The sequence below is a fragment of the Dromaius novaehollandiae genome, chromosome 14 (assembly GCF_036370855.1).
Source record: "Dromaius novaehollandiae isolate bDroNov1 chromosome 14, bDroNov1.hap1, whole genome shotgun sequence".
Lineage (NCBI taxonomy): Eukaryota > Metazoa > Chordata > Aves > Casuariiformes > Dromaiidae > Dromaius > Dromaius novaehollandiae.
This window is the reverse complement of record NC_088111.1, coordinates 3,865,942-3,885,112: the sequence shown is the minus strand read 5'-3', so window position 1 is coordinate 3,885,112 and position 19,171 is coordinate 3,865,942. Positions and strand designations below refer to the sequence as shown.

The window sequence follows — 19,171 nt, the reverse complement described above, 5'->3', positions numbered from 1 at the left end:
GAGGGAGGGCGGGAGGGACCGCGCGCTGCCCGCCCGCCCGCCGCCGCCGCGCTTTGTTCGGAGCCGGGGGGCCGTGGCGGCGGGGAGCCCCGGCTCTATGTGCCAGCCGCTCCCCGCGCCCCCACAGCAGCCTGCGGGGGCGGCGGAGGCCGCGCGGCCGGCGGCGGCGTGAGGGGCCGGAGCCCCCGCGGGAGGGCGGGCGCGCGGCGGGGGGAGGGGGGGCGCGGGCGGGCGGGGAGGGCGCGCGGGCGGGCGCGCGGCCGCCCCGGCCCGTGCCCGCGTCCGTGTCCGCGCCCGCGCGGCTGCTGCGGAGGGGGGGAAGGGGCCGGCTCGCTGCCCGCCGGCCCGGCCCGTCTGCGGGCGGATTGATGTGGGGGGGTCTGACATGAGTCCGCCGGCGGCCGGGTGCTGCCATGTGACCGGCTTCAAGGTGGAGAACTGGAAGCAGAACCTGCGGGCGATCTACCAGTGCTTCGTGTGGAGCGGCTCGGCCGAGACCAGGAAGCGCAAGGTACCGGGGGCGGCTCGCACCCCCCCCCCCCCGCACGCGCTCCCGTCCCTTCCCCTCCCTCCGCCGACCCACCCGCCCCTGCTCGCACACGCACTCCTCCGCCCCGGCCTGCCCGCGGCGGCGGGAGGGACGCGGCCCCCGCCCGCCCTGCCCTGCCCTGCCCTGCCCACGGGGCAGGTGGGCCCGAGCCGGCCCCCGCGGCGCTGCCGGGAGAGGGGCCCGGGCTGCCGCACGCGGCCGCGGCGGGGGAAGGAGGGAGGGAGGAGGAGGAAGCAGTCGGTGCTGCCGGCGGGGGAAGGAGGGGAGCGGGGAGGGGAAGCGAGGCCCCGGCGGGCCGGTAGCCGGGCGGCGGGACGGGGCAGCCCGGCCTCCCTCCCACCTGCCCCGGCGCCCAGGGCTCCGCGCCGCCGCCTGGAGGTGCGGGCGGCCGCGAGCGGCTTCCCGGAACGCGGCGGCGGCGGGGGGGGGGGAGGGGCGGGGCGGCCCGGGGCAACGGGCACGTCCGGCCTGCGGCGGAGCTTTGTGCCGCCGGGGCGCGGGGCGGCGGCGGCGCCCCGGGGTGGGTGGGGGGGGGGTAGGCGGCGGGGCCTCCCACGGCGGCGGCTCCCGCAGCCCGCGGGGGAGCGGAGCGCGGCGGCGCTGGGCACCCGCCTGCCGGCTCCCGGGTCTGCGCGGTGACTCTTTTTTTTTTTCCCCCTTTTTAATTTTTTTTTATTTTTTCTCTTTTTTTTGGAGCGAGTGTGCTGCCCGTAGTGATAATCCGCTTGGAAAATGGGATCCCTGCTGGAGCAGGGGAGGAGGAGGAAGGGCCTGACTCAGTGCTGGGCGCACGGGAGGAAGCGGGGGGGTCGTTCCCCAGGCGTGCGGGTGCGCGGGGCACGCGTTGCACGGGCAGGCGGCAGGGGAACCCGTGCTGGCCGGGGGAAAACGGGAAGGGAAGGGCGCTTCTTTCCCACGTGTGCTCCGAAATTAAAGCTGTGCCCAGATGCATGGTTCTGGGAGACTTCTAACTATTCAGCTAATTACTGTTTTCCCTGGAATCAACTAGTTCTTACTTCAAAGTGACTTTGCAGATTTCTATCAGTGATCCTATTAATGAGTGAGAAGGGGAATGCAGCAGCTATGTGTAGCAAAACTTGGGTTTTTGGGACAACACAGGTTCCGTTTATACTGAAGCAACCCATTGAAAACTTTCTGATCCCATTTGCTTTGCATTAAGCTGTTCAGCTTATTATTCCTAATAGATCTAGTAGCAGTATGAAGGATGTGCTCAGGGATGAGGTGGTTAACAATTGTTTCCTGTGTTCAGTTTGTGTTCTCAGTACAACCTAATTTTCCAGGCTTTTATTTAAAGAGAGAAAATGCAAACCCGGAAGAAACATGTTTTAAATATATTTAGTCTCTTGGTAGTCCTGCAGTATACTCAAAGTCATTTTCAATAATTTTAAACTTCAACAAGTTAATATTATGAAGTATGGTAGTAAAATCTGGGTTTATTCAGCCTTTAGTGTGTCACAGTACAAACTGGTATACGATACATGATACATGTAGCTTAGATAGAGAAAAAAATTATGCATGGGCTGTGGAAGAAAAAAAATGAGAAATGAGGTAAGAGGTAACTGACCAATATCAACCAAGTGCTGTGTTGACAAATGAAAATAAAATTTCATTAACAAAACTAACACTAGCTTTCTTTTTCAAAGGATGCTCCATTTTAAAAACTATTTGTATGTTGCAACAGTTTTTTTTCTTTTGAAATCTAACAGTAGTGATGTGCTCATTGCTGGAGAAACAGCTGGAAGTGAGGATTTTTCCACTGTAATCTGTTCTCACATCTTCTTTACCTCTTTGGCTAGGCTTATAAAGCAGAAAACGATTGTTTCAAAGTTCCTATCATCTCAAGGAAAACATCAGTTTTCCAAGCATATACGAAAAATGCAGTGGTTCTTTTTTCCTGTTTTTTTTTTCAGGCAGGTTACCAGTTTGAAAATAGTTGGAGTCTTGAATTCAGCCAACCTGAAATGTATGGGAGTAAGTGATCACATATTGGGAACTGGCTAGCTGAATTTGGGGTTCAGCTGCCAGGCTGCCTTTGTAAGGGCTGATGAGAGTATATAAACGACAGCTATAGTATTTACCCCTCCTGAATAGGGACCTAAGACCTTCTCCCATGGAATTCTTCTTTGCAAAAATTTGCTCCCCATTTTTATGACTTACAGGTTTACATGAAAAATTTTATTAGATGCATTTTCTGTTTGGAGGCATGTTTATAGTCTTTTTAACTACAAAACAATCCTGTACTCCTTGTGGTTTTTTTTTTCCTTAGCTGCACAGCTCTTCTTGAGAGTATATATTGGTGAGAATTCTTGTTTGTACTCCTAACCAGAATGATGAGGTAGATTTAAAGAATGTTTTGGTAAAAGGCGATACTCTGATCTGTTGCAAAACCAAGGACAATCACATCATCTAATTTATTACAGTAGAAAACATTCTGAATATGTAGTTGATCATTAATGGGAAGCATTAGTTAATTTAACTGTTATTTAGATGAACGTAGCAGTAAAAACTGTCTTGGCTGTCTGGTGATAGATAGCCAGATGTTAAATTGTTAGGTTTCTAGAATGCTAACATTTTGTCTCTTCTAAGGCTGTCTCAAAAATCTAAATAGCAGTAGAAACTGCAGGGGGCAGAAAGTGTCCATTCCTCCTGTTTTACTTACACTGCTTACTGCATTATGCTTTGGAAGACCATTTTAACACTGCTTGCTGGTTGCTATTTGTTTTTAATATGTGCCTTTTCTGAGAATAAGCTTTTATGAGCTTCAGCTCTTAGTCCAGTATGCTTTAAATTCAGAGTTTAAAATAGAATAGCTGTAAAGAGATAGCTTTCTAACCAAAAGCTATACCTGACAGTACATTTGAGTTCTCAATCGAAGTGAGAAGTAATGATGAACATGCCTTCTCCAAAATCCCAATTCCAATGCTGTCAGTTATAAAGGTTTCAGGAGCGTGTTTGCCTCTGAAGCTGTGTCTACGCTGATTTTTAGCTATCCTAACGATGCATCATTGTATCTACCTTAGGGAGCTGAGCTTGCATCTTGGCCGAAGTAGTAAAGTGCAGCAGTGGTGGTACATGCTGTTGTATGGAAAGGCTTTGCCATGATGTAAATGAATTGTTGATGATAAAGCCGAAGTGAAGATGAAACCTGACTGTCAGATGGTTTGAAGACTGGAACAGGAAAAGGGGTAGAGGAAGAAATCTAAAGAAGGACGGCTCTTGAAGTTGTAATAATTGTGATTAAAAGTTCAAACTAGATTTCAGCACTTCAGTTGTATGTAAAGTGGCACAGAATTAGGGTTGGCTATCTTGGCTTTAGGAGTTTGATTAGTAGCTCTTGATTTTTTTTTTTTAATTTGTGGTGATTAGAATCTGTTTAATAAATACGAGCTTTACCATGAACTTCTGTAGGTCATGGACTTCACCCTGAATATTTTGTTGTGGAGGTTACCTCACATTTAATTAAGTGGCAGGTATAAGAGGTCCTTAAATCTGACAACCCCCTCCCATTCAGGAATTATAGAACAGACTGAGGATGCTACAAAGACTTTCTGCAAGCCCTTTATGTCAGCTTTTTCCATTTTGTCTGTAGGGTCACACTTCAAAAGCTTTGCTTATTTCTTTAGAATTACAGATGAGGAGAAAAATCTTGCAGTGCCGAACATCGTTCCCGGTCCCCCTCAGTGTGCAATTAGACATATATGTGAATCTTTGTGTCTAGGAGTTGGTAAGTAATGGATTCAGCACTTGAAGGGCAGCTGAATTTACAGTTAAATTCCGTCTTACTGGACCATACACCTCGCAGGGAAAACTATCTTTCCTATTCTGCATGGTTCTTACTATCACTGCTCTGTAAGGTTCTTACTATCACTGCTCTGTAAAGATACTCAATGGTAAAAGTGAACTACTAATCATGACCACAGTCATGATATGCACAAGGTCCCGTCTGCAATTCCAGAAATGTTTGTTCTGTACTTGTGCCAATAGATCAAAGAATAACTGTCAGGGGCTGCACACTGTCATTTATAGTGGATGCACTCTAGCATATTTCTTCTGTTTGAGAGCTTCTGTTCTTTCTTTCCCATTATTCTCTCTCCATATGGGGCACTCCAGACTGATGGAAGCCTTCAAAATATGAAGAAGCACTTTCTTTATAGGTGGTGACCTTTCCACAGGTATCCTTCTCCCCATTAACATGTATGCACTTGAGACTTCCAGTCCCTGGTTCTTTCTGATGCTTCACAGAGAATTAGTTCATAGATATTTAAAACTGGAATGACTTTGGTTCATTTCCTAACTTTCAAAGTAGAAAAAGTTTAGTAATCTCTTAGCACATAAATGCTGTGTCATGTTTTCAGTAGCAAATTTTGTGGTTCACAGTCTAAATCAATGTGTTGAGTTATTGCTAAAAGGACTTGCTTGTAGCTGGGGGTAAGCTAATGGTGGAACTTCTCTCAGACTGCCTGTTGAGGCTTGCTCACTTGCTTTCTGCCTTCCAGCCTTGCCCATATACCTCTCCAGGAACAGGAAGATGTTACTTAGATGATTTGCTTCTTACCATAACAGATGGGCAAGAAACTTTATCAGGCCGTGCCGCCTCCTCAGACTCAGTGTTTTGATTTCTTAAATTAATAAGGAAGTCTTAGCTTGTTTTTTCTTTAACATTTTTAGCATATGCACCAAACTTCTGGATTACAAATCCTGTGGAGAATTTGGAAGAGGAGTCCAGGATTCAAGAAGCATGTCTCTTTTCTCAGCTGCATACTCCACTTTGGCTGCCTATGTGAGCTGTCTGATTCACTCAGGAAGGATGTTCTTTGCCATGTGTTGTGGGGACAGCCTTCTCCCTGAAGGCCCATAAGAAGTGTCAAAATCAACTGCAAGTTTCATTGTTCAGGAAGCCTCCAGTTTCATAACTGAACAGCCTTTCTTAGTTCTTAACCTGTAAGGAGAAAAAAGGTCCTTAAACCTGCTGAAGGTAATGTTCTCTTTCCTCTTGGTGCGAAGGCACAATTTTTAAGAGAAATCTTAAGGCATTAGATTTTAGCTTCATATATGGCGAACCATCATATATGTGGGCTTCTGTTAGCAAAGCCAGATTGAGAATGCTCCACTGACCTTACGTCTTCAGCATCAGAAGAATATAATACAAATCCTTCCTCTTAGTAATGTTAATCCCTATTTTGTATCCCTTATCATATTTTTAAAATTTCAGGCCAAAGGTTAGAAGTCAGCCCTGTATGATGACCTCTGAGGTAACGAATAGCAGTTCTTGAATTGTGGGATCTGAACCATCAGGACTTACCAGAACACTTGCTCATCTCTCTCTCTCAGGTCAACACTCTAGTCTGATCTAAAGGTTAGACAGATCCCTATCACTGAGGCTGACTCATAAGTAGTAGTTGTTATGGAATCATTTTCTTCTAATTTTTTTTTCCTAATATGGGGAGGATGGAGAGACAAAAGAGCAGAGGAAATTCAGATTTCCCCAGGCTTGTTTATTCTCTGCTACAGGGAAAGAAGATGGAGCTTCTGAATAAAGGGGAATGGCTGCATTGTGCACCATCTGGCTAAGGAAAAAATAGGGATATTCTGGGCAAGACACTTTTTTTGGTAGTCTTATCAGGAGTAAAGGTTGCTAATAGCTAAGATGGGGGTTGGGGTAGTGGTAGTATCTCTTAGTATCTTTGGAATTTTGTCTGAAGTTAATGATTTTATTTGCTAAAAGACCTAAAACGTTGAAAGTTTCTGTACTAGAATGCCATCTAGTAGTGTGAAGGTGAGCAGAATGGAACAGCTTTGCTTGATTTGTTGGACTATCTGAGCTTTATTTTAAGCCATCAAAGCTTTAAACCCCAAACAAAGATTAGTTGGTATCCTCATTTTTGTGTCGGGCCTTAATCTGTACCTTTAACGTGAAACTGGAGCTGCTGATCAGTTCTAAACCTTCTACCCTCCTCCTTTCATTTGAGGATTTTGTGTCTTAGTAACTGGCGTACCAAATAAGTGAGTAAATGCTAGGAACGGATAGCACAAGCTGCCTGCTTGCGACTTGCTGACTCCCCATTCTTCTTGCTTGTTTCTTCAGAGTCTCTGAGCAAAACAGTGTGCTGTCCTTTGGGACATGCTGTAGGGATCCTGCTTCCCAACAAATGCTGTTGCAAATGTTAATTTGATTCCCTAGGGTGGTTGCAGTGACTGATCTGTTTTAAACCAGAGAAAGATTAACTCAGTTTAAAAGCTTGCGTCTCACAAATTAACCCTAGCACCCATAGTTTTTCCTGTCTATGTGTGATTGACTTGGGGCTATGGTTTCTTGTTGTCTGTTTCCTGGTAGATATAGGGCTTCCATTTCATTTGGCTGATAGCTACTGGATTTTTTTTTTTTATTATTATTATAGTCCTATGATTTTTCAAGTATTTGACACACAACAGCATCTAAGGTGATGGAGATATGTATGTACTCTTGCTTATATTTCAGTCACAATGGCATCCCAAGAAAGGTAATAATCTGAAGATGACCTGTACGTTTTTTGTTGGGTTTACTACAACTGATTTAAAAAAAAAAAAAAAAAGTGATCTTCCTTATCATGGAAAGAGTGACCTTTGTTAGAGCCTTCCTGGACTTGCACAGAAAGAGCTGCCTATGGGAACTGTCTCCAGTCTCTTGCTAATCTATGGGCAATAGAGCTAGGTGAGTGAAATGCTATGATGACATTACGGTTTATTCTGTTATCGTGGACTGTGCTGTCAGCAAGCAGTGCTGGAGAGTCAGGAGGGCCATGTGTTATCTGAGAGTCCTGAATTGGTAACCTCTTCTCAGCAGAAGCAATTCTAGAAACTGATAGATGTATTCTGGCTGGATGAAAGCTGTCTTGGTAGTTGCATTCTTTTTCATATTGATTTGGCAGTCCTTTACGTACACTCTGCTTAATTAAAAGAAAGAACTTTGCTGCCTTAGCTAGTAATATAATCAATGTTGTAAAGAGTAACCCATTACAAAATTAATCTGCATTCTGGTTGCTTCAAAACATGTTTCTAAACTGTGGAACCACACTACTATGACTTGCATAGCAACTTCAGGATGGTACATGGCTTACCGTAGAGAAAGAACAGCCTACGTCATGTTGATATTTGTCATTTAAGAAAAAGAATCATTTTATTTATTCCAAGACCTATTTGACTATCAGTAAGGTGAACTGTTACCAGACACCAGATGACTCAAAGTAACCTGAGATTCACTTTATCAGTAGGTAACTGATTAGCAAGCAGTCTGTCTTGTGAAATACATATAATACTCGAACTTTTTTAGTCATTGACTTATGTAGAATATCACTCACTTTTTTTTAAACCTCTCAGTTATCTTTAACACACTTTTAAAATTCTTAAGTTTTTCTGTGTCTGTGTGTCTGCTGCTTTTCCAAGTTGGTAGGGATTGATTTTTTTCCTTTCCTGTGTTAAATGGAGCTTGAAATTAACATGACTCTTCTGTCTACCTTCTGCATGGTATCATTGGTGATGTCAGCACATCCCTGGGAAATATTTCTGTGAAGGTCTGCAACACACTAAATCTGTCATTGACTTAAAAATTGGGCGTTGGACAAGGTGAAACTCGCAAAGCTAGTGGACGTGGTAACAAAACTTGTTTTCAACACAGTGATAGCAAATGTGGTACCTTTTTAGCATAACTATTGAGGCCATTGTAAATTCTGATAGTTTGTAGCAAATTCTGGCAGAGTTAAATGTATCCAATACATGAAATATCTTCATCTTATAAGCTGTAGTGGGAAGCAGCTTGCTAAATATGCCAGTGGCTCATTAAGTCTGAAAAGAGAACTTAGGTTATCTTTGTACCTAGTGACTTCTGTACTGTGCTGCTTTCACACTCCAAAAGTTAATTTGTGCACACACAGTTGAGCTCTTCAGCATGTACATATAAGAAGTAGATGCATACGTATAAGATGTATAACTATGCATATGTTCAGTGAGTTGTGTTTGCGCAGAATTAGATTGTAGAGGTGATTAATCTACGTTTCAGCTAAGATTATTGGAGTGCTTACCTTTTCTCTTTAGCATCTTATTTAGCCTGAAGATGAACGCTTCAACTCTTGCCCTAGTATATTAAAACAAGTTGTTGTCATCCATGTATATGTTAAAAAAAATATATATATATATATATATGGGTAATATGTATAACTTCACAGAATGAAAATTACAAAAATAGCAATAAAATTTTTTTTTGCCTAAACACACAAAAAACCCCTTAGCATTTGAATATGGTTAAGTGAGACGAATGATGGAGAATCAAATACCAATGTGACACTGAGTTCAATTTGTAGCAATTGCCTTGCTTGTCACTCAGAAGTTTATGCATCTAAATAGCTTTTTTGTTTATTTTTTGACAGGATTTGGCCTCAAATTCATCTTACTGAATTTACTCTCAGGACTTGTATGTTTTGCTTCCCTTTTTCAGCAGGAAGGGGGGGTGTTTTCCACAAAGTACAGACTTGAATTTTACTGCCTCAGTCTGTTAGCACGAGGAGAGAAAACAGTAGCTGTAATCTTATTTTTGCTTTTTCTTTTTTTTCCCCATATTTTCTGTACAAAATGGAAAAGATGAATCTCTTCTCTCTTCCCCTTATCTCTGGGAACCATCTACTGTTACTTGACAAAGTTTGTGCAATCATAATTTGGGCTCCTGTCCTGTGTATTCAGACTTGTTATTGCATGCAAGTCAGACGGTAACTTTTAAGGGATGTTCTTTAGGATATACTTGGCAAATAAAAGGCTTATAACACACCAGATGTACGTCAGCATCATAAGTGAAGATACCTGGGATAGCTGACTCATTTCAGCACATCGTTTTCATTAGACGAGGTTTTGTGATCCTGTGCTCTCTGGTGACAAATGCATGATTTGTCTTAAGGTGATATGTTTTCCTTTGCTTTGCTGTGTTTGGTTACCTTCGTGTTACTGCCTGATTTTGTTCTAACGCTGAATCACCGTCCTGCTTGGCAGCTAGTGACTGGGGCCAAATTCTCACATAGTCTGTGTTTTGTACATTGCTGATTTCTGTCATGCTCCCTTAGCAAGCATCCCCCCAAAACATTCTATTTCTGTGCTGTCCTCTTTACTTGGATGTGTTTATTTGGACTGTTAATGCTCACTGTTAATTCTTTGACTGGTCATTCACAGCTACAGTTTGTGTTCATGGTAGTGGAATGATCTTAACAGTAATGTGGACAACAGATTGAGCAAAGGCGTGAAAACTTCTTCAAAAGTTTTTGTTAGGGACAGGGCCCTCTTTTGTCGTTGTGGGGTTGTTCTCTAAGGAACTTGATCTTATACTTTATCCAGCATAACGGCATATTGCTATCCTTCATGATGAGATTTTTTGCCATGTAGTAGTTTGGCTTGTTATGGCTCTTCCTGATGTTTAAATTTTAGTGATGCTCCAATAAATTCAGTTTCCTTGTTGCATCTCTTTATAATTAGTGGTATTGATTCAATTATTGGAATTGATTCAGACTTCCATGTGCAGAATAGCTGCTGTTAACCACTCATTTGCGCATTGAAGGGGCCCACAAAGTGCTATGGAGAGGTACCAAAGTTCATAATTTAGTATATGGGGCAATGCTGTTTCCTTGGGGAATAGTGTGTCTGTGTAATAGTGTCGCGTTAAAAATGAAAAATACACGTGGAACAGCAGTGAAATTGCTTTATGATACTAAGTCAATCTTTTGTTCATCCAACTGGTGAGTATTTTGCAGACAGGGAAACTTAGAAGGAGAGATCAGGATACGCCTGAGGTCACAGGCACATGTCGGAATTGGAATGCAAGTGTTTCAGGGCCTTATCACAAGATTCAGGAAACAGGAGGCAGAGGTTTTCTTGCCTGTCTTAGGCAGCATGCTGCAAAAGTCTGGCTGTGGAAAAACAAACATTCAGCTAAGAGCTCCAGTTCAGCACTAACCTGAGGAAAGGCTGTATCATACCAGGTCATTGTAAAGCATGTTGTTTCTGCAGGTCCAAGCTATTTAGCAAACACAAGTTGTTTTAAGCAGTGGTAAAAAGAACAAAGGTAAATGTCGAATTTGGTAAGTTGCCTTTTTCCCCCTTAATGTCATATTTTAAAAGGTTGAGTTAAAATTTAAGAGCGAGCTAGCTATGTGGGTCTTAGTGAGATATGAATATATGATGGAGTTGGCAAGTGGTCAGAGTAAGAAAAATGCTATTCAGGTGCAGTGCAACGTGTAGTAGCAGAGCAGTTTAAGAATATTTGATTTACTGGAGGAGCAAGCGATAGGAGGTTTGGACCTTTCTCTGCGTTATCACTGTAGACTAGTGATGGCAGAATACGAAATCCAGCGCTCTGGCTGTGGGTGAGTCTTTTCTTAGCAGTCTAGGGAATTACCTGCTTTTTTTGACTGCATGTTCTTTCCATCATGCCATTTGCTGCATTGCATTGGTGCAGTTGTGCTGGGAACCAGTAAGAACAACAGATAAGAATGAAAAAATAACTTTTTTCTTTCCTGTCAGTGATATTCCAGCTGGTTTGGCTGTATGGTATGAGTCAATGTATGGCTGAAGAAACAGCTGTTCTGGCCCAGCAGAGCTGGTAGCTTGAGGGGAGGAATGCCTGGGTGATGGGAGAGGACGTGAGTGGTAGGGCTTAGGGGCTGCTTAACGCAGTCTGAGTAGCAGGTGCTGCCTGCGTGCAACTACTGCCTTTCTCTTGGCTTTGCCACTGACAGAATCCAAATGTTCTGTGTGGCTAATGTCTAACTTCGTTTGAAAAGCTCCCTAAACGCAGACCTGTATTACTGGGTGATTGTACCTGCTACTGTAAGTATTCCATACTTCCACGGATGTACTAGTGTGTGCTGAGCCCAATATGTAAAACGTGTCTTTTGTTTTGCAATCATTAGAACTTATTCACTGTATGCAAATAACTTGCTTCTATTCCAGTTTCCATGTGAAAAATAAATGAACCAAGGAGTGTAGAGTGCCTATAATCTGTGATCAGCTGTTACAGAAAATCTACTTTTCATATTACATTTAATTTAATGAAATGAATAGTATTTTTGTAAGTAATCAAGTTATGAGCACTTGTTTCCTTCTTTAAACAGGCCTGTCTCTAAGTTGAGATTACTATGTCTCTTCTAATCAAACTCCATTAGGATGTTTTGACACTTTTTAACATTTAGTTTAAAGCATCTGGTCGTGGTTCTCAGATGTGCCTAGCTCATGCTGCATATAGCTGAGGATGAGGGGATAATGGGATTGTAAATCAGCTATTTATGGTACTGGTTTTCCTCTGGCCTACTCCCTTGTGTAGTCTAGAGCAGCCCGAAGGCTGTTCTAAGCTGTGCCAGCTGGCTGTAGCCCTGAGGGACTGTTATGCCAGATGGAGACAGCAGGAGAATAGCGGCATTCCAGTAAAACCCTCACACGCGCTTCCTAGGTCGAGCTGAGATGCTAGTGCTCTACCACCAACCGCATCAGGGCATCATCAGGCAAGTGGCTGTGCTGGTACTCAGTCTTGTGCTGGTGTTGCAATGGAGCAGAGTAGGGTCTGCGGATCTGTTTTTGAGGAGATGCGTAATGCAGGATTCAGCTTTTAAAACATAGTGTGCTAGCATTTTCTTTTCTTAGTCTTATGCTTCCTTACTATATCCATGAAATGTTATGTTCCATAGGTTGTGCAGATGATCAGATCAAAGTTTATTTACTCTGTGCGAATACTGAGCAAATAAAGTGCTTCCTCATGTACTGTCCTTCATATTACTGGCTGAAAATGAGTACTTTAAGCATGCTTGAAATGGAAAATTTTGAAAGTTTTAATCATTCCATTTGGTAAACTGGCTTTCTAGCTTTTATTGAAAGAAATTAGTGTCTTAAAAAAACCAATAAAATCTGTCATTGGTATTAACTGCAGTATGTTCAGGTAGGCCTGTTGTTGGCCCACCTCAACTGTTCAGTCATCTTTGCTGTCCCGAACAAGCCTACAGACAGAGTTCTCCAACAGCAGAGTAGCCACATATGCAGGAGGTCTTCCCTGCAAAAACATGCATTGTAAAATTTCCATCTTGTGGAGGTGTGAGGGTAGTGAACAGGTAAATCCTTGAAGAATTCTGTTGCCTGACTGCTAAAACAGCAGATAGTCTCTAGAGGAGCTGAGAGACGCTGACTTGCCTGACGCTGACTTGCCTGACGTCTCATAGTTCTCTTGCCCCACAGGACGTTGTTCTCACTGCCCCATTAATGCAGATAACAGTCCTAATCCAGTAGCCCAAAATAGCTGTCAAGCCTGGATTTCACTCTGGTGGTGTTTGCAGCACAGATAGTTGATAATAGTTGATATAACCCAACATACTGATCTGTTTAGCTTTTCTTAAAAAAAAGTGAAGCGCATAAGCCTATTTTGGTCAGATTTTTCAAGTGTCTGATTTAAATAAGCTAATTAACTTGGCATGGTAGTATGTAAAAAGGCATTTCATCCTCTCAGAAGAACTTGCTTTCTTTGAGACTAAAAAGCTGTCAACCTCCAGAACTGTACAGATACTGGTGGGAATAGGCAAGGATGTACCCTGTGGCTTCCCTGCTCCAATGATTACAGATGCTGGGGGACAGGAGGACAAGGAGAGTGGACCACAGAAAGCAGTGACGCTCACGTTTTCTCCCCAGGTGCTATCTCTTCTTGCTGTTCTGGAAGACAGAATACTGGTACAGATGGATCTTTTTGTGATCCAGCAGGGCATTTCTTGTATCTGAGAGTCAGCAAAGCTGGTGGAGTTTTGGCACTTTGTCTTTGATGAAAAAGATGAATGATTTAATAGTTCTGCCTATCATGAAAGATACGGTAGCTTGAAGTAGCAAAGTACTGGGAAGAAAGATAAGGAAGAATTTACAAGCCACTGGGGCAATTAAGAACAGAACTTGAGACTCCTGCCACCTTGTGATTTCACAGGAATTTGAAGGTGGGGTGTTTTTTGTTTGTTTTGCGCTTTTTCTGGCTGATCACTCATAGATTGCAGCAGCAAGTACGATCCATATGAATAGTGTGAATTAACTAGTGTTTCAGAGCAGGCGAATGGAATGGTACCTCATTCATTGTTAAGTGGCACCTCTCAGCCCCAGCCCCGGGAGACTGAAATGCAATCTCTAGATGCTTCATACTGAAGTATACCTCTTGGGTGAAGTTGGTCCTCCCAAACAAGCAGTGTTAACGTCATTACTTTCAACAAGTGCATGTGTGCACATATATATATATATCACACGTGTGTATATATACATATATATATATATATAGAGAGAGAGAGAGAGAGAGACTTTAGATGCAGTTTACGGATTCTTCCCAAAGTAGACTTTTCCAAACTGACTTCAGTTACAGAATTTGCTTGATCTCAATGCTCCTTTGGCTAGACAGCATTTTTGCCACCTTTTCACATGCAGAAAGACTTTGAATTTCAGGAAACTGGAACTAATTAGTAAGATGAGTAGATGAGTTGTGATCGCTTCATTACAAAATTCTGAATATACGGTGCTTTTGTAATTATCTCTAATGTCATATCTGAGAGTTTGGAAGGTATGCTATAGGTATTTACAGAGGAGTGTGTCTGAAGTAAAACTTAAGGCCATTGTAAAATTTTCCTGACATCATGCTGAAAGCTATGTTGTAAATAAAGCCATGCTGACTGTGATGCACATTGGACTGTCCCTTTCACTTGAAGTACACTTTTGTGTCCATCCACTGCTGATAATTTATGAATTAGAGACACCCCCCCCCCATGAAATCTTTTTGTTCTGGTTTTCCTCAATGCTGAATCACTTATATCTTCACCCATTCATGTACTTCGGATCACACCGCTTATCTTCTGTGGCTTCCAATATTTCTTTCAAGTTAAGATCTTGGAAATAGAACACTTAATCTGCGAAATCGGTTCTATTAACATTATGTATTTTTTTTCCGGACCATGAAACAAAATAAAGTTGCATTAGAGCTGTAGCTGATGACTGGTGGAATCTCCTTTACTGCCTTTTCTAGCAAACCAGGTGAAAGATTAGAAGTCATGCTTTACTGTCTTAGCAATTTTGAAAAGCAAAGAAAGGTCTGAATGGGGTGAGTGTTGAAGCAGGAAGGAGATGCCAACGTTTGCTCCAGCTTCACAGCTTCCTGCCCACCCAGCTCTTATTTGCTGTTCTCGGGGTCAATTAGCTGGAAAAGTGGGATGGAATAATCTGCCAAGCAGGACTCCTTAGCAGAGCTGGTTTTGTCATAATGTCATCTTGGACCTTCCAGTGAGGCCAGGGTTGGTTTCGAATCTGCGCTTAGCTTACAGGTAACGTGGTGTGGTATTGTAGGATATGTGAGATTTCACAAACTCTGTCATTTGGTGTGGGTAAGGTGCTGAATTGGACTTGATGATTGTTTCCTTCTACTGATGCAGTTTGCCCCTAGCTTTGAGTAGCATGTTTTGTATCAGATTGGTTTGATTGTTGCATACCTCTCTCTTGATGCGTTGGTTGGATACTTAAATGTTTTTGTACTAGTTAGAAGAAACCTGGTTGACTCTTTTATATACATTTTTTTCTATTCTGTAACTAACTGTTCTTGGTGCCTCCCCCCCATTATGTGCAGTATCTTATTTTCCATCCCTCCCCCCCCCCAAGTTTCACTACTTCTTCCTACTTCTTTGACTGTAGGCTGCCTTTTTTCCATAGAAATTATCTGTTTGTTTACAGTTTAGGCAAATGCCTGCATCTTTGTGCTCTTAATTTCTTAATGTGAGCTCACCCTTTCAAGTCTGATCATGGAGCAGTACTCCTGCCACACTATCTGAGCAGACTGCTCTTCATGCCAAGGTTGTAAGTGTTAATCTTGCTGCAGACTGGGGTGATAATTCATTGCTGTCACAGCAACACATGCTTAAAGTTGCTTCTTGCCAGATTCGTTGGCTATATGCTACACTAGAGAAAATTATTTCAAGAGTCTTATTGCATAGCCAGATGCTGTAAAGCTAATGCAATCAGCCTCTCCTCCCCCCTTTTTTATGACTGTTCTGACTTCGGGGAGGAAAACTATTCTGTAGCAGAACACATTCCTGGGTAGTACCGGTAAAGAGGGAGATGAACTTCTGATCATGGCTAATTTTTCTGGTTTTGCTTCTAGGGAAGCAACTACTGTTCAGGTTAAAAAGGAAGGAAGGTTTTTAAGGTAGGGTGAGGAGAATTGAGAAGGGAATTAAGCAGTGTCCTCCTTTGCTGTTTTAGTTATGTCCTCCGCAGTAGTAATTTTTTGAGTTTTAGTTTTTCTTTGAAAACATGTGCTAATGACTAGATTGGCTTGATTCTGAAGAACTGTAATTGCTGCTGCCATTCGTGTCCTTTCGATCTTTCGAAAGAAAGAGAAGCTTTGATTCTTGTTTGATAATGACCTAGGTACCAGTCTGTAAAATGCTACTTAATTAATTTATAATTAATTTAATTAGATTAGGTTGTTTTAATTTTACCTCAGTCAGAATTTGTATTCTGCTGTGTTACTGCTCTGTAAATGCCTGGAGATGCATATCCTGCTCCTGCGACTGCTGGCTCTGTGTCACAGACTCCCTGTGACTTGGGCTAACTGGGAGATGATACTGTAACCCAGATCACAAAATAGAAGTCACCGCTTCTGTTTGGTCGCAGAATGCCATCTAGCCCAAGTAAGTGCTGTACGAGCCTCTACATCAGTAGCTGGCTTGTCTCCGAGATGTAGAGCTCTGAAGAGGAAAATTGGTGACTTTTTGGTAGAGGATCTTAGGTCCCCAGGAACTACTTAATATTTGCCCTCATATACATGCTGTAGAAAAATAACTTATCTTACGTGTAGCTTCTAGAAAAACTACATTCTGTACCCAGTGTCATTTGATTACCAGGGAAGTGGACTTTACTAATTGCATAGTACAATACAAACTTGTTAGTATTCTTTTTCCAGTCCTAAATCTCATAATGCCTGGTGGCTAGGATTTGCATCACCAGTAATTTTCTCTACGTTCTTGGGGTGTGGTGTGTGGTTTTTTTTTTTTTTTTGTTTTTTTTTTTTTAGAAAAACATGCCATGGAAGTTACATGCTTTGGAAGCTGCATCATTCAAATACATTCCCTACCGGTCGAGGTATGGGCAAAAATGTGGTGTAGGAAAGTTTGCTCTGGCATCACCCAGATTGCACATGTAACATTTCTTCTCCTGCTTTTCATTCTTTGTGCCTTAATTATTTGTGTTACCATATTATAGGAAACATTATCTTGCAAACCAAAGACCTTATTAAAAGCTATCCCTGCCAAGTAAGGAGATGGCTTGAGGAACTGGAGATATTCTCAAGAAGGCCTAAGGCAGTCCTCTCATGCTATTTTTTAATCCTGCTGTAAAGCTAAAGACCATATGTTTGTCCACAAAACACTGCACGTGTTTATAACTGTACAAATAGAACGAGATCAGGACTAGAAATCTATATGGGATTCACGTAATACTTTTGCTCTACTCTGTGGGATTACCAATGATTTGCAATTGTAATCAGTTTCCTTGAGAATCCCTTGTTTTTGCTTCTCTGAAGTTGTTTGTAAAGTATGCCAAAGCATTTCTTGTTTTTTTTACCTTAGCAAAACAAACAAACAAAAAGATGTAGTAATCCACTTTCTCCTTCTCCCCTATGTTTTTTCCCTTGTCACTCTCATGCTCCCTTCCCTTCCTCCCTCCAAACTGGTTTGTGGTTATTTATGAGCTTTCCGTTTTTCTGTATGCAGGGACTGGAAGAACCAAGCTACGTTGCTCTTCAGAGCTGATTAATCACAGAAAGGTTGAGTTCTATGCAGTATTTCTGGCCTCCACTGACGTGTCTGAATGAATGATAGATTGAGGTTGAATCTGTCTTACCATGTACATTATATAAGTTGAACTTCTTATTGGTACCATTTTTGTGAGCGCAGGAGCAAGCATTTATTTAGAACAAATTAGAAGATCTGTTCTTTGTTCTTTCCAAAACACAGATTGCACAGTGGTATTCACAGCTCCATTTGCTTTTTTACCAATGCTGAGAACATACAAACTTTTGCTATTAACTTTGGTAAGGAGTCTGGAGTGCTTAATGAGCTGTTACTCTACCAGCTAATGCCCTACACCAGCAGATGATGATGGTAAATATATCTCACTTAGTTTTGGAAACAAAGACAATCTACATCAACCGAAGAGCGTACTTAAAATGTGCGCTTCGTCTGCCAAAGAGCATTTAATATGTGGGGAGCAATAAATAATTCTTAAGAGTTTCTGGAAACTGTTAATGTTGCTATAGTATGGGGAAGAACAAGGAAAGTGGTGATATACTACCCAAGTTCGAGTGGACTGCAGTTTCAGATCTCGAAGACCAGTAACCTGTCTCCTTTTTTGTGAATATCCATCAGTACCAAAATAATTGATAACGCTCACTGTGGAGTTTGAGTATGGTTTGAATGTCAACACCATAATAAAATGAATAGGCCAGTTCTCAACTCGCAGGCTGTTGTTGAGGTTAGATTGTGATTTGTTTAAACAATGGCAGACCTGTTAAATAATTACTGTTTATTACATTATTGAGGATTTCTTGCTGAATCATAAAGACTAAAGGTTATCTTTTAAGCAGCTGTTCCTCCTTTCCCAAATTCAGTTGTTTAAGTGGGAGACGAGAAACATTGTAGCTTTATTTGCTTGTTTGAGCTGATAGATTTCAGACCTTGGTTATCTGCAGCATTGGGGCAGAGCTTGTAAAGCCTATCTTTTGATGGCGTTTTCCTGTTGCAGTACAGTGGGGTATCAACTGTATCGTCATCAAATTGATCCGTACTCTAAGGGGAAGCTGTGGATACCAGCGGGCCGTCCATGTTGATTCTGGGAGAGAAGTGAAATTCAGAAAGAAGGCAGGACATGCAGAACCCATGTCACCTGTTGGTGGGTTCATTATGCCAATTTTAACTAGTTTATATAAAGGAATACCTTCTAGCATAACAAAACTTTTTTCAGCTTCTATGTGGAACATAAGTAGGATTGAGAATAGTAAGAGATGGAAGCCCCCACATTTCCTAACATGACATAAAGTGAGGAAAGGTAGAAGTGTGAGAAACAACCTGTTTGGGGTGGGGAGGTACTGGGAAAAGGAGTTTCGTGGATGGTAGAGGCCCTGCTATAGCAGAATATGAACAATTCAGGAAGTCCTTGGTGTATGCAGTGAGGGTATGCCAGGGAAGTAACTCTAGTCGCTAGCTTCTTAAGCAGCATAAAACAAGCTGGAGTGCTTTTCAGGTGTAACCATGCCTTTATACTGCAAAGGTGAAATGTGGCATTGGCTTGATTCTGTAGGCTTTTTTTTTTTTTTTTTTTTTTTTTTTTTTTAATGGTATAGCTGATTCTATCCATTCCATAGATACATTTTTGCAAAAGTGGTTCTCCTGTAAGATTTCCAGCAGAAGTCCCCTAGGAGAAATTACTGGGTAGACTTAGCCTCCCTGTTGTATGAACACAGCTTTTTTGTGCAGAAGGAACACCCTCCCCCCCCCCATTTTGTATTTTTAAATGTTAAATTCAATGCAAAGG

General features: G+C 42.3%; 1 protein-coding gene across 6 annotated transcripts in view; it reads left to right on the top strand.

Moving 5' to 3' along the window:
- The first annotated feature begins 222 nt into the window (after positions 1 to 222).
- Positions 223 to 19,171, top strand: part of USP22 (ubiquitin specific peptidase 22) — a 116,185-nt gene continuing 97,236 nt past the window's right edge. For 2 of the 6 annotated variants that reach the window (XM_064520114.1, XM_064520113.1), the window contains exon 1: positions 245 to 511. In XM_064520114.1, coding sequence (XP_064376184.1) covers positions 386 to 511 — 126 coding nt within the window. In that variant the 5' untranslated portion in view covers positions 245 to 385. Of the gene's footprint in view, positions 512 to 5,297; positions 5,547 to 19,171 lie in introns of those variants that run through there. The other 4 variants (XM_064520116.1, XM_064520117.1, XM_064520115.1 and 1 more) reach the window with 4 other exon arrangements.